At 41.1% G+C, this 15,247-nt stretch overlaps 1 protein-coding gene across 2 annotated transcripts; it reads left to right on the plus strand.

Moving 5' to 3' along the window:
* On the plus strand, positions 1-14,288 carry LOC133948633 (uncharacterized). 2 transcript variants are annotated; one of them, XM_062382511.1, is made up of 5 exons: positions 1-136; positions 9,294-10,087; positions 10,616-13,522; positions 13,639-13,700; positions 13,837-14,288. In XM_062382511.1, exons 2-4 carry the CDS (start codon positions 9,346-9,348, stop codon positions 13,689-13,691), a joined length of 3,702 nt encoding a protein of 1,233 aa, XP_062238495.1. In that variant the 5' UTR covers positions 1-136; positions 9,294-9,345; the 3' UTR covers positions 13,692-13,700; positions 13,837-14,288. The 2 variants fall into 2 exon arrangements, with proteins under 2 accessions (XP_062238495.1, XP_062238494.1); XM_062382510.1 differs by lacking the exon at positions 1-136 and adding an exon at positions 5,896-6,248.
* The last annotated feature ends 959 nt before the right edge of the window (positions 14,289-15,247 follow it).

A 15,247-nucleotide genomic window follows, 5' to 3' on the forward strand; every position in this document is an offset into this window, starting at 1 on the left:
TCCCTCGGCGCCTCGGACGGTTCTTCCGGAGAGAGACACAGCAGGGTAGCCGAAGGACTCCTCCGCGTTTGCCTCGGCGCCTCCGACGCTTCTTCCGGAGAGAGACACAGCAGGGTAGCCGAAGGACACACACCAGGTAGGGGTGTACAAACGGAGGGTGACATCTGGTGTAGGGAACAGGAGACCCGCTAGTATGGGTCACCAGTGCATCTCTGAGATGTAGCAGAGTCTGACGATCATAGGTCCAGTTAGCGGCAACAGAGCAGTGCCAGCATAGTGCCAGCATAAACAAACTTAGAACAACTCGGACAGCTAGGAGCTGACGGCAGGCCGACAAACACACTGGCGCCATCTTCGATCTAGAGTGTGTAGAGATCCTGTGTTGCAATATTATTGCTGGTCAAGTTATCAGTTAAAGGCAGAACAATAAGACCATCCGGCCACTGGGAAACATCCTCCCGTAAATGCCTCTTGCGCTGTTTAGATATACGTTTCATCTCATTTAGGTTGAAAATAATATACATTTATTTTTCTTCCAAAAATACTAAATGAAATAGTAAGTTGTCGTATTGTATACTTTAAGAACTCACATTTATTGCCAGTTGCTTGAAAGGGAAATGCGTTTAGGTCTAGTCCACACATTTCTAAGTCTGTTAGTTCTTCATTATTCTTGATTTCAGTGATCAGAGACAAAATAATTTGGCAGTACTCATTGTTTTCAAGCAGATCGGAATTAAACATCCAATGCTTGCTTGAATACATTTTTCCGTTTTTAGGGTTAACACATAGATACATACTGTGATCAGTTTGTGGGATGTAGTGGAAAATAACTAAGTGTGGTTGAAATCTAATAGATAGTTGAAGAGTAACTTTTTGCATACCTGTCTTAAACTCCATGACCTGAAATGTTTATGACTTGAAACCTGTCTGACCTTTCTATATATCTGTTTGACCTTTCCATTACTTATTGACTGTCCAAAAAACCCAATGGAAATGTTTGGTTCTTTTGTATTACCAGATTTCCATCACAGGGGAAATATCACAGTTGATTTTATACCTTAATAAGTGGTTTGCATCAGTAGTCAATTATAGATTTTAAATTGTGATATGAGCTGAACCATAAATATTAGAGTCTAACTGGATTTAAATATCTCTATGAATAAGTTACACTTTCTTCATTGTAAACGTGAGTAAATATTGCATTTAGGTGGTTTGCAAAGTGTCTCAAAGGATTTTAATGATAACATTTTTCATGAACTAAGTTGAGATGACCTCCAATTATAACATTATCAGTTGCGGGTGATATTTTGATGATAATGATCTAAATGTCACGTAATTGTTTTTTGGTTTTCCTGTTTGTTTTTGTATAAACATAAATTGATTATTATGAATTTAAATTAATAAAAGATCAGCATAAGAATCATCCAATGACCATGAATATCTGCTATATAGGACACAATGCTCTTGCAAGTTTTATCAGTAGGATGGTAACCCCTGCTGATTGTCAAGTGCCATGAGAGAAATAAGCTTCTTCTCTCCATTGTTCAGACTGAAACACAATATCATTATGTCTGATAACATCTGCACTTAACCCTTAATAAGAGTAAAGAAAAACTACATAAAATAGTGGTAAAAAATAGGATATATAGAAAATATATAGATAGATATATAGAAACCTTGAGTGAGGGATCCCTCTCCCAGGATGGACAGAAGTGCAATAGATGTCACTTGTAAAGGAGAACAACAAACAAATAAGCGTATTTGCACCATTGATTAGAATAAACACTTTGTAGCATAATTTAAGGTCAATGAAATGATGGATTATTGTCATTATTGGTTGAGTATTTGAGGAGAAATATTGTATATCAAGCAGTCTTGTTGTTAATCTTCCAAAACCACCACGATCATGATCCATCATCAAGATCAGATGCCATTATAGTTCAAAGTCATTGTCCACTACCGCCATCAGGATCCACCATCAGCTGCCACCTCAATTGTTGTCCACCACCATTATCAGATGCCAACACGATACAGGATCCACCATACGGGATCCACCATTGTGATCACGATCTCTGATACGCGATCCACCATCATCATCCAGGAGTGAGTAGAGGAAGGAGAAGCTTGAAAAAGAAGCTCAATGTGTCATGCGTCCCCCAACATTCTAGACCTATAGCAGTATAACTAAGAGCAGTTCTAAGACAAGCCTGGACCGGCTCTTACTATAAGCTTTATCGTAGAGGAAGGTTTTATGCCTACTGTTAAACGTACAGATTGTGTCTGCCTCCCAAAATAAAAGTGGGAGTTGATTCCAGAGGAGAGGAGCTTAATAGCTGAAAGCTCTGGTTCCTACTCTACTTTTAGAGACTTTAGGGACGACAAGTAAAGCCTGAAACATGCTTCTGCGTTTTCACGGGCCCGTAAGCGCAAGAGCCCTTCCGGGTCCCTTACGTGCTTATGTATCCCTCCTTAAGCCTGAAACATGCTTCTGCGACTGCGTCTGCGTCTTTTCACGCCGCTGTGGCGCAAGACTCGTTTTCATTCATGCTTCCCCAACCGTTGCGCGTCTTACAAAGCAATTCCGCGCCAGAACACTAGGCGGAGTAATGCTTTTTGTCGAGACGACCTTAGAGACGCCTTCTTTCTTCTTCGTCGATTGTTTATTTACATAGCCACTGCGGCTCCTCGTAGCCTTTTTCTGGCGGACAAATCCGCCAGTCAGTGAGAGGTTATACAAGTGATCATACTATCGGATATCTTCTAACAAGTGCTCTTCTATTTGGTCCATATTCGTTCTTCTAAATCTTCCGTGATTTCTGCCGGTATTATGGGGCATGAAACCGGAAATGCAGCTCCAGAAGGGATGTAGAGCAGACCAATCACAGCCTTGCGGGCTGAGTGAGCTTGCGGAGCTTTGCCGTAAATTTTAGAAAAGGGGGTCGACACCCGTCAGCACGTAAAGCCTGAAACATGCTTCTGCGTTTTCACGGGCCCGTAAGCGCAAGAGCCCTTCCGGGTCCCTTACGTGCTTATGTATCCCTCCTTACGTGCTGACGGGTGTCGACCCCCTTTTCTAAAATTTACGGCAAAGCTCCGCAAGCTCACTCAGCCCGCAAGGCTGTGATTGGTCTGCTCTACATCCCTTCTGGAGCTGCATTTCCGGTTTCATGCCCCATAATACCGGCAGAAATCACGGAAGATTTAGAAGAACGAATATGGACCAAATAGAAGAGCACTTGTTAGAAGATATCCGATAGTATGATCACTTGTATAACCTCTCACTGACTGGCGGATTTGTCCGCCAGAAAAAGGCTACGAGGAGCCGCAGTGGCTATGTAAATAAACAATCGACGAAGAAGAAAGAAGGCGTCTCTAAGGTCGTCTCGACAAAAAGCATTACTCCGCCTAGTGTTCTGGCGCGGAATTGCTTTGTAAGACGCGCAACGGTTGGGGAAGCATGAATGAAAACGAGTCTTGCGCCACAGCGGCGTGAAAAGACGCAGACGCAGTCGCAGAAGCATGTTTCAGGCTTAAAGCCCAACTGTTGCGCGTCTTACAAAGCAATTCCGCGCCAGAACACTAGGCGGAGTAATGCTTTTTGTCGAGACGACCTTAGAGACGCCTTCTTTCTTCTTCGTCGATTGTTTATTTACATAGCCACTGCGGCTCCTCGTAGCCTTTTTCTGGCGGACAAATCCGCCAGTCAGTGACAGGTTATACAAGTGATCATACTATCGGATATCTTCTGCCAAGTGCTCTTCTATTTGGTCCATATTCGTTCTTCTAAATCTTCCGTGATTTCTGCCGGTATTATGGGGCATGAAACCGGAAATGCAGCTCCAGAAGGGATGTAGAGCAGACCAATCACAGCCTTGCGGGCTGAGTGAGCTTGCGGAGCTTTGCCGTAAATTTTAGAAAAGGGGGTCGACACCCGTCAGCACGTAAGGAGGGAAACATAAGCACGTAAGGGACCCGGAAGGGCTCTTGCGCTTACGGGCCCGTGAAAACGCAGAAGCATGTTTCAGGCTTGAGCCTGAATTCTGGGAGCGCAGTGCTCTAGTGCGTTGATAAGGTACTATCAGCTCTTTGAGGTATAATGGTGCCATATTATTAAGGGCCTTGAAGGTGAGGAGAAGAATTTTGTATTCTATTCTAGATTTAACCGAAAGCCAGTGTAATAAAGCAATACAGCAGAAATGTGGTCTCTTTTCTTGGTTCTTGTCAGGACATGTGCTGCAGCATTTTGGACAAGCTGCAGAGTCTTTAACGATTTACTGCTGGAGCCTGATAATAAGGAATTACAATAATCTTTGCTGGATGTAACAAAGGCGTGGACTAGTTTTTCTGCATCTTTTTGAGAAAGGAAAACACACAAAGAAGAGACGTCTTCTTCTTCGTCGAATGTTTATTTACATCGCCACTCCGGCTCCTCATAGCCTATTCCTGGCGGACAAATCGGCCAGTCAGTGACGAGTTATACAAGTGGTCATACTTTCGGATCTCTTCTGCCAAGTGCTCATCTATTTGGTCCATATTCGTTCTTCTAAATCTTCCGTGATTTCCGCGTATTGTGGGGCATGAAACCGGAAACTAGACTCCGGACGGGATGTAGTAAGCTGACCAATCACAAGCCTTGCGGGCTGCGTGAGGCTCGCGTCGTTTTGTCGTATAGTTAGAAAAATCGACGGACGCACGCAAGACGCCAGAGGGCACGAAAGGGGCGTGTTGCGTGTCTTGCGTGCATGCGTGCGTGCGTGCAACCCGACTATAATTTGGCCTTGAAACATGCTTCTGAGACTGCGTCTGCGTCTTTTCACGCCGCTGTGGCGCAAGCATGTTTCAAGCCTGAAACATGCTTCTGCGTTTTCACGGGCCCGTAAGCGCAAGAGCCCTTCCGGGTCCCTTACGTGCTTATGTATCCCTCCTTACGTGCTGACGGGTGTCGACCCCCTTTTCTAAAATTTACGGCAAAGCTCCGCAAGCTCACTCAGCCCGCAAGGCTGTGATTGGTCTGCTCTACATCCCTTCTGGAGCTGCATTTCCGGTTTCATGCCCCATAATACCGGCAGAAATCGGTGAATTGCTTTAAAACACCTGCAATCCTTGGAGAACCATAAATTAAAACGAGTCCATCGACACAACTGTCGAAAAGCCAAAGCCGCAGTTGCAATATAAAGTCATATACATTACTCTCCGGGAGAAACTGACACAGCTGATTGGCTAAAATTTTTCTAACATTTATTTTTTTATTTTTGTCATGTCTCTTAGACCTCTTCCATTAAAAGAAACAAGAGAGACATTTTAAACTGAAACATAGTACACAGAACACAAAAGGAGAAAATTAAATATCTGAACTATTAAAGAAAAAGAGTATTGTTTTAAAGCATAATGGGAATTTATGTTAACAAAGCCTGGACATTTTTTATTCCAGACTGACTTGTTTTTAAGGCACACTATCTCTACAGTGTGACTCTTTCTCCATTCATGAAAACATAGGGGCTTATGAAGTCTATCTTTCTATTGTTGCTATAGAGCCACGGGTAGTGTATATCTGTTGTTCTCTCTCAAATTTAAACAAGTATCACTCAATAGTTTTATTTTCCATCTGATAGAAAGTTGTCAGTCACTTTCATTGTTCATTGTATTATTCGTGCAAAAACACAAGGAATTCAAAAGTATCTCATTCGTCTTCAAAGATAATACCCCACTCTAATTTTGAATTAAATGTATACATACCAGTTCATCTAGATAAAGACAAGGAAATTACTTAATTATTATTATTATTATTATTACAACAACAGAAGTACTTTCCCATAAGGCCACCAATCAGAGCTCACTTAACATCCCATATAAGGAGACCGGTGCCGCCTCCTCCCTCACCGTCTTTGCGGCAGCTCACAGTGGTCAGGAGCCAGCCGAGTTTAGGGGCAATGGTGAGGAGTTTCGGTGAGGGGCTATGGTCACGAGCAATGGTCAGGAGCAGATCAAGAAAACAACAACTCCTCTGTCTCTGCCCGCTTCGAACCACACCCTAAGCGTGGGACTCCGGGTTCTCGAACCACAGCCGCTCCCAGCGTTCTCGGATAACGAAACTGCAAGTGTCCCGGAGTGAATTTAAACGAGTTGGAATTTCGGCGTAGAAAAATACTATCAACGAATTTGTGGAAACTTTCGGGGGTGGGAACTACGGAAATTTTGTGTTGACGAGGAGTGCATTGAATACTTTTAAGGTGACATGCGAACATTCGGTAAGTACTGTTGAGTATTGGAGGTGTTGTTGGCGTGTGCCGTTCTAATGTGTTTAATGTAACTACTGTACTTACTAGTAACCCTTAAAACAGTTCCCCCGCGCGCATTGTGTAGTAAGGCGGAACTAGCGTTTCGGAACTGTCGTCATTTGAAGTGAGTGCCTTCCTCGTTACTTAGGACTTATACGGGTTTTAACTTGCTCATACCCCGAACGATATACGTATGAGGTTTGACCGGGACAAACGCGAGCTTCGGCCGGATTGAATAATCCTTAAAGCAGAATATTCCTGGACCTTCGGTTTAGGACCAACTCTCAGCATGCTAATGCCATGCAGCTGGGGCGTGCTGCGTGTAGAGGGGCCTGCAGCCCCCTCTACTTGCAAGGGACTGTAACTTACATTTGAATTGACTCCCTTTTTTGCTCTTTGTTTTGGTCGGACATGTACAATGAAATGCAATACGTTTATGTTTGTCAGTATATGTATACGATTTATCATCCATCAATCAAATTTTATTTGTATAGCCCATATTCACAAATCACATTTGTCTTATAGGGCTTTAACAAGGTTTGACATCCGCTGTCCTTAACCCTCAACAAGAGTAAGGAAAAACTACAAAAAAAACTTTTTAACAGGGTAAAAAGAATGTAGAAACCTCAGAGAGAGCCTCATGTGAGGGATCCGTCTCCTAGGACGGACAGAAGGGCAATAGATGCCACGTGTGAAGAGAACATCATCAAAATAACAGTTTTCAGCAGCAATGTTAAGTGTAAACATTTTGAAGAATAACTGAAGGTCAATAGATTGCTGGATTTTTGTCAGTAATGGTCGAGTTACACTTCTCATACCGTCATAGAGATCTATAAGTTGGTGTTTTTTTTAGAGGTGAAGATATATGATATGATATGAATTTCTGGGTTTTATTTAATCAGCAATCTTTGGAAGAGTAAGGTGATTAAACAGACTTCTATATAGAATACTGTGGATGTGAACAATTGAAATGCATCATTGACTGCTGAATCGTTATTGAATCATGAGGCTAGTGAAGATTCTACACTTGTTTTAAGCTTTATTTTGAAAATATCTAGAGATATAAGGAAGCTGGCTTCCCTTATATCTTTTGGTAGTGTGTTCCATAGTTTGGGGGCATAAATGACAAAGGCTTCCACTTCTTTTGGCTACTGCTGGGACCCTTCAGTAGACCTGCAGCAAATTATCTCAGTGTTCTGGAGGGCGTCTAATACGGGAGTTGGCAATATAGCTTGGCCCTTGTCCATTACGGGCCTTGTATACGAGGAGGAGGAACTTAAAGTAAATTGTACATGTTAAAGGCAGCCTACGCAGAACAGCTTAATAAAGGACTGCTGTGCTCTCTCCTCCTATGGCCTTTAAGGTGATGAGCAGAATCTCAAAAACAATGTGGTATTCGACCGGGAGCCAATGAAGCCGCTGAAGGACAGGAGTGATGTAATTAATGGAGGGGGTTCTTGAAATGATGCGAGCAGCTGAGTTCTGGACAAGTTTATGGTTGTGACAGACGGGCGCAGACAATTCATTTTACATAAATAGAAGAATGCAGACAGTTGTTTGTTAGGTTTATGGACTATAGTTTTAGAGTAATTTTGTTTAATAAAAACAATAGTTTAGTTTGGACAGGCCTTGAGCATTGCTGCTTTACCAAGCCAAGTTTTGACTAAGAAAATACAGTTTACTTTCTTCTTCTTTTATCAGATCATTGAGGCATAACATCTTTTCATGAGGACGTAGTTGTTCCGAAAACAGCCTGTCCTTGAGGAGGTTTGGTCTTGGTCAAGCTTGAGCAAAACTGAAATAAGGGCTCTGTTCATGTGTGTTGGTATGGCTCTTTTCTATAGTAATCATGGAAAATGGTAATTTTAACTTGTTGAAGGTTAAATTAATGTGTGTGAAATGCTGTAATGAGTACATTTTTTTTCTTTTGCGTAGAGTGCGAATCAGATGTGCTCTCAAAACTGTTATGGCTGTTTACCAGAGTGGTGAAATTTCTGGGGATTCGTTAATTGCATTAAAGATCTGCTAGGGGTGAGGTGTACCACCTACTTAATGGGGCCAGGGTGGTCTCCTTCAGTATTTTTCTTAAATTCTGTAAGATTAGTGGAACTGTTGAATAGATTTGCCATCCTTGTTTTCCTAAATGCACACTATTGGCATTCATAATGTTTATGCAGGTCATTTTTTCATTTTCTCTGAAGTTGGAAGCATTTGTGTCTTATCAAATTAGTGTCACCTATATTTTGTGCTTGTGATGTAATGTAGTTGTCAACAACCTTTTGTGCATGTGTTCAAATTTTATAGCTGTAGAAATATTTTGTACATGTAATTCACATTTTTGTGTGAGTAGTTTCAGCCTGAGAGATGGATATACAAATGTCCTATCAATGGACGCGATCCTGAAGTTATTGCTACAAAAGATGAGTTAAAAATACATTTAGTCTGCAAAGAACAAATGTACAGTTGTCTACAGGGTGGCTGTGGCTGAGGGGTAGAGTAGTCGTCCTCCAACCTGAAGGTCAGCAGTTCGATCCCAAATCATCTGCAAGTGTCCTTGGGCAAGATGCTGAATCCCGAATGGCCCCCCATAGAATAACAGTGCTGCGAATAGATGCACTTTATGAATTTGTGTGCGAATAGGTGAAAGTAAAACTGTATTTTAAAGCTCTTTGAGTGGTCATCTAGACTAGAAAAGCGCTATATATATATATATATATATATATATATATATACAAAATAATTTACCGTTTACAGAATGTAAAGAACTGGGTCAACTGGATAATGGTGAAAGAACAGAATCCATTCAACCTATTTTTTTTAAATGATTTTTGAATATGTAATTGCCTTTTTAAGTTCATAAGGTGAGCTATGCAACAGTTACATAGTCACATATCCAGCAGATATGGAGCAACAGTTTTGTTTGTCGTTTGATAAATTGGTATTTAACATGTAGCAGACATTTTCTATAAACATGGACTCATCCACCTTCTAATTTTTGGTTTTTTGTTTTCCTAGACCTGAGAAATGCTGAACTGAAGTCATCAATTGGAAGATAGCTCTCCATAAAATGTTGTCTGGATGTTCACACAGCCAAGACCGAGCATACCCTGCTGTCCAGCATCAGTGTAACAATGTTACACCAGCACCAGTGGTTCACCCAGCAAATGGAATACAAGTCAACATGGTAGCCCCTCAAGATCCTGAGGAGCTCAGAGTCGGATCATATGTGAACAATAATGCTACACTGCAGCAAAAAGATTTAAGTTGTGCCTATTCAGTTGGTACCAGTTCCCTAGCACCTCAGAGAAAGACTGTTGGAGTCTCAGCACAGACATTTCCTCTACGGGTTCAAGGGTGTTCTGGGCCTCTTAAGCAAACATCTAGCCCACTGCAATGTGCCTTGCTGAAAAGAAATTGTCGGCAAGGGAGAAGTTCACTGGATGCTCTCAGCTGTGAACATATTGTAACACAAAACCTTGTACATTCAAGAACTCCCCGGTACCAGCAGGACTTAACTCGTCCATCTCCAGTCCATGAAATAAAACCACTTACAGATGTCGAAATACATGACTATATTGCTAAAGAGGTTAAACACTACAGAAGAACCCAAAGCACTGGAAACCTCCCTACATCCTCTGACAAAGTGACACAACAATATGTAGAGGTGCAACATGTCAGCAGTGCTGAGCTTGGCATTGCTGCACTTGGAAAAGCACATCCAGTGGACAGTTCAAAGGGCAGCAAAGTAAATGCTGAGTTTACTCAGACAAGTGATTGTCCTACAGTTCCATCAGAGAGACATTCAACAGGTACACATCTCTATTGGGTCACTGTGTTACTAATCGTCACAATTTTGGGTAACACTTTCACAGATCTAAATGGAATTCGACATGATTGGTGACATAACAAATCTATGGTACCGAAATGCCATGTTCTAAATTAAGGGAGATATGGGCTTACTAAATTTGTACTGCTTGGGGGGCAGGCTGTATGGGAAAATCACCTTTAATATAGGCCACAGAGAAATTGTTCTTACGTAGATATAAAGCTCCTTTTCATCTCCAATTGTTTTTTAAAGATCATGTTTTAAATATAAAAAGTCAGGATTTTAAGTGATTGTAACGTTAAAATTGATTTAAAAAAATTACTATATTGCACAAGAAATACAAAATGACGGACTTCCTAAACCTGCACTGTCATGCTCAGGGACCTAATTATGATTCCAAAGCACTATCCTAGTGGTCTGGGAGACCATAAACAGTGATTGAAATTTTGCTTTGCCTGATCATGCAACCATCAGGCGATATAGATAACATTTTTCTCTTTTATATCCACAGAATATCTACAACTTATGAGGACAGTTGCTGTCACCGGCACAGAGAATGAGGACAAGAGTCCAGTAGTTCTCATATCAAGGCCTGGAAGGACTTTGGGTGAACTGACTGAGAAGGAACACTGCAACAAGCCAAAAGAAGAAAGCACATCTATGGAGTTAAATATCAACTGGAATTTGAAGGATTTGCCCAAGGTGACTGGTGGTTCCTGGTCTCCCAAACGCATGATGGTGAAAGAGGAAGAAGATGCAAGGCTAAACCCAGATGACAATGTTGGTTGGACAGTAGACTTTGACAGTTTGCACGGTGTGACTGATGCCTCTGTAGATCCGCAAAGTTCAGTTATAACTGGAAACCAATTACTTGTACTCTATGAAAATCAAGACACATTTCCCAATAGAAGGAAAACCTCTGAAGATCAACATTTTCATATAACGGATCAGGAAGCAATTGCACATCCCTTAATTACTTCATCAGTTCATAAAATTCAGATTCATAGCGTAATGTCAATTTCTCCAAACCAAAGTGAACTTCTTTGGAACCAAGCAAGCCATCAATGTGTGATGGAGGATGCACTTCCTGTGCATTTACAAACAGATTTGTCTCTAGAAGTTACTGAAAAAATTGCCAATGTCCAAAAACTGCCCCTGCTCCCTAAAAGCAAGAGTCTGGCACATGCTCTGAAACTTTTGAAAGATCAAAAATATGAAGACATTTCCGATTATGAAGACGTGTCACAGGTAATGACAAAACTTCCAAACACAGGGCATGAGAAATGTAGCTTCCTGCCATGTGCTGAAAATACTCAGTATGAAGATGTAAATGAAGAAGAAAATCCGGAGAAGAAGAGATTAGCTCAAGAGATATTTTTTCCAGAAAACAAAGAGCAGTCATTATCTGAAAATGAAGGCCATGGACACGTGCAGGCTCAGGTAAAGACTGAAAGCATTTCAGAAGAGAAGCTGATTTCACTAGATACAGCAAAACTCTGTACTTGTCCATGTCTTGTTGAAACTGATGATGGTTTTGAAAATGTATGTCCTAAATGTGACAGTGAGACACAACTGGGAGTGCAAACAAACCACTTGGTTTCATGCAGTCCTTCCTATGAGGATTTTGAAGATGGTAATGAGAGTGACGATCAAATGGATGACTTCATAGTCTTGCCTATAAGCATCACAGACATTATATTTGAATCAGAAAATGAAATCCAGGACATCCCAGAGATCATTGTGCAAGACGACAGTAAAAGTGGAGACAAAGATGGGCACCTTGACATGATTCCAACAGACTGTCCAGTTCCCACACCAGTTACGGCTTCTGCTTCCTACAATATGGAGGTATTTGACACAGTTGAGAGCTTTCTACAAGCTAAAGCTGCACAATTTGGGAATAGTTTTGAGATGGCATCAGGAAGAAGCACACCTGAACATAAAATGGGCCTTGAGGGAGACACGCATACACCTAACAGGAGCAGGTTCCTCTCTGAGCCTGGTGACAGTGAAACAGAAGACAGCTGTGATTACTCGGCACCTCTGCCTCCAGAAACAGACGATTATGCATCTGAACATAATGAGGCTACAAATGTGCAAAAAGGTCAAAGCAGGCGCCTAGACAATGGGAGCTTTATGGAAAAACCTAACAAGTTGATTGAAGCCAAAGCCAGCTCAAGGAATGTCCAAAACAAGACCATCAGACAAAGGTACTCAAAAAAACAAGACATAATAATTGTTGATTCTGACACAGAGGATGAAAGTGACCAAAATTTCAGAAGGAAAGCTAAACGTAAGAGATCCCCCTCTTCAGGCTCAATGGACTATGGAGATGCCCCATGGGGTCAGCAAATAGGACATCCACCTGAAACTTTGGACAGTCTGTATCAAACCTTGAAAGAAACTGAAGACTTGCCAGTCCCGAATCGTACTGAGCTATCGCATAGTACAGCAGCAAGTGGGAAGCACCTTGAAAATAAAGCTGGTCATAAGCATGTTCAACAGGATACCACCCGGAAAAATATCAAGAGTGTTATTATCCTTGACTCTGACACGGAGGATGAATGTGACCAAAACAACGAAAAGGAGAACAACAGGAGATCAATCTCTCCAGCGTTTATGAAAAGTGCCATTTTGTCGTGTATTACACAAAAGAGACATTCACCTGAAATTGTGGACAGTGAGTATGGACCTACTAAAGAAAAGCTCCAAGAAATGAGATCATCTGCTGAACGTCCTGACCTGTCTCTCTGTGAAAAAAATGCTGGACAGTTGATTGAAGCTAAAGTTGGCTCTGAGTATGTTCAACACAAGAGTAACAAACAAACAACCTCAAGAATTAAAGTTTTCCTTGAGTCTGACAATCAGATTAGCAAAAAAAAGGCAACAGAGAGAACGCCCCCATCATTTCCAAAAGAGAGTGGTGTTATATCTCCTCAAACAAACAGACAGTCAACAGAAATTGTAAACCGCCTCTGTGGAACTGCCAAGACAAGGCCTCGAAAAACCATACTATTATCTGAACAGTTACCAGAGCGTCTTCGGCCTTTGGATAAGAAGGCAGATTCCACCACAGGTACTTGTCCTGTGACTCCTCGCCATTTGGTCAAAAATAACCTGAAACTTTCAAAAGAACTTGTCAACAGGCAGGGTAAAGATGAAACCCCTGCTCCAAAGACCCCTACAGCAACCGGTAAAAAGAAAAACTCATTTGAAAAGAAGACTTTGAGTAAGGCTCAAGCCAGCATAATAAAACCCAGACCGAGGAGACAAGCAAGGCCAGGATCGAGTCACCCTGACAGGGTACCGAAACAGAGGCGCAACTCCCACGATTCTGCAACTCCCCTGATGAAGAGGGCCATGTCTGAAGCTAAACATTTGACCAAGGCCAGAAATCGAGACATTGAAAGAGAAAAAAGTGAGTTGTATTGCAATTTTTTTTCAATGATTTTCCAGAAATCCATCATAATCACATAAATTTATTTCTAAAGTGCCTGATGTAAAACTTTTTCTTGATCCTCATTCTTACTATAGGATCCAACGTTGGTGTTGGTTACAAATGGTTGGAGAGCAGGAAAAAAGTCTAAAAAAGACAGGTGATCTTTCTTAACATGATTTGCTCCATGCATAACAATCGTTTTACAGCCACCTGATGCACTTTACAATTTCACCAGATTTTTGTTATTTGGTGATGCAGCTATAATCTTTGGTTCTCTCTCATTTTTACAACAGGTTCCGCCAGTGAGAGGAAGAGGTTAAGATCTCAAAGAGCCTATGAGAGCGTTCCACTGTCCACCCAAAGGTTGTTTGGACAGGCTGTTAATAACTGTTGCTGTATATGATACTGTATGTAAATTCTGTATTTTAATGGTGTGAATGCATGTTTTCACAAACGGTGTCATACGTTAGTATTTAAAATATCAGCTATTTGTGGTAGTGTTGTTTTTCCAGCTACCTCACAATGAAGTTTCTCCATTTACTTCAGTGTTTATTCTCTGATTAAAGCTCTGACACATTTTTTCCCAGTATAAATGTATAAAGAGAAGGATACATATGTATATGATCCTATTCTTTTCCCGCTTTTTAACTTGAAATTGTTTTTGTACTCAGCCGTGGTTACATTCCGTAGGCAATGGTGTTATCTTTAAAAATGTTGATGTCATAAAAGTCTTGCAATGGCTCAATTTCTGCTTGTATCATGTGTACTTTTACTTAACCACTTGATAGACTTTGTAGTGTAGATTGCACATGAAAGTGATCTCCCGTTTCTGACTCTGACAACGAATTGGGAACCGGAGTGATGGTAACTATATTGTTTTTTGCACTTGGGTTACATCAGCAGCTGTAAAATTGTGGCTCCAGAATAGACAATTTGCAAATTCAAAGTTATATAAAGCCCCTTGAGATGCAATTGGAGGATTCCAGGCTTCAGGCATAATAGTGAACTCTTATTAGTTGTATCCATAGGCCTTTTGTTACTGTCAGCAGAAAGCTATTAATCTATTAGTGACATCTGAGATATCAGTTGCCACTATCACCTGGCTTTTTTTATTGATTTTTCTAATTCTTCTCTTTTATTATTTAGTTTTTTTTCTGGGGAGTAGCGCCGAAAGAAAATGGAGGGAAAGAACAGGCAAGCCTGATGTAGTTGTCTGAACTTCTCTCCTCCTGTTTCTCTTCTCTATTTAACAATTTTTTTTTTACAATGTAAACATTTTTTTTTATAGGGTTTGAGTTATCGGGGCCTCTTCCCTTTGCAGTCGCTCTCAAAAAGTGACATCCTCATTTACTTCCTCGTTTCATTACAATGCAGTTGTCTTTGTTGTCTAAATCCCGAGAAAAGGAATACACGGTGAAAAGGTAAAACCCCCATTCCAGTGACCGATGTTCCTAATCCTCACTGAGTTTAAGAGGGAAAGTTGGCTGTTGGCATACTTACAGTATAGATTTATTTACCCCCACATGTAAATTGTGACTGCTGTAGAAACATTTATTAAATATGTCAACTTCAACCATAGGGATACTTTTCATGTTGAGTTATCCAACTTTGTCTTCAGACATCAGCAACCAAACAAGAAAATAACACTTCATGTATAAACAATGATTGCGATTAAAACGTTAATTTGGAACTAAAAACGTTGAA

The sequence above is a fragment of the Platichthys flesus genome, chromosome 23, assembly GCF_949316205.1.
Source record: "Platichthys flesus chromosome 23, fPlaFle2.1, whole genome shotgun sequence".
NCBI lineage: Eukaryota > Metazoa > Chordata > Actinopteri > Pleuronectiformes > Pleuronectidae > Platichthys > Platichthys flesus.

Bases quoted from the DNA above. Each gene is read 5' to 3' on its own strand.
- LOC133948633 (XM_062382511.1), top strand. From the start codon at position 9,346: ATGTTGTCTGGATGTTCACACAGCCAAGACCGAGCATACCCTGCTGTC. The intron at 10,088-10,615 runs GTACACATCTCT...TTATATCCACAG, and splicing joins ATCAGAGAGACATTCAACAG to AATATCTACAACTTATGAGG. The intron at 13,523-13,638 runs GTGAGTTGTATT...TTCTTACTATAG, and splicing joins AGACATTGAAAGAGAAAAAA to GATCCAACGTTGGTGTTGGT.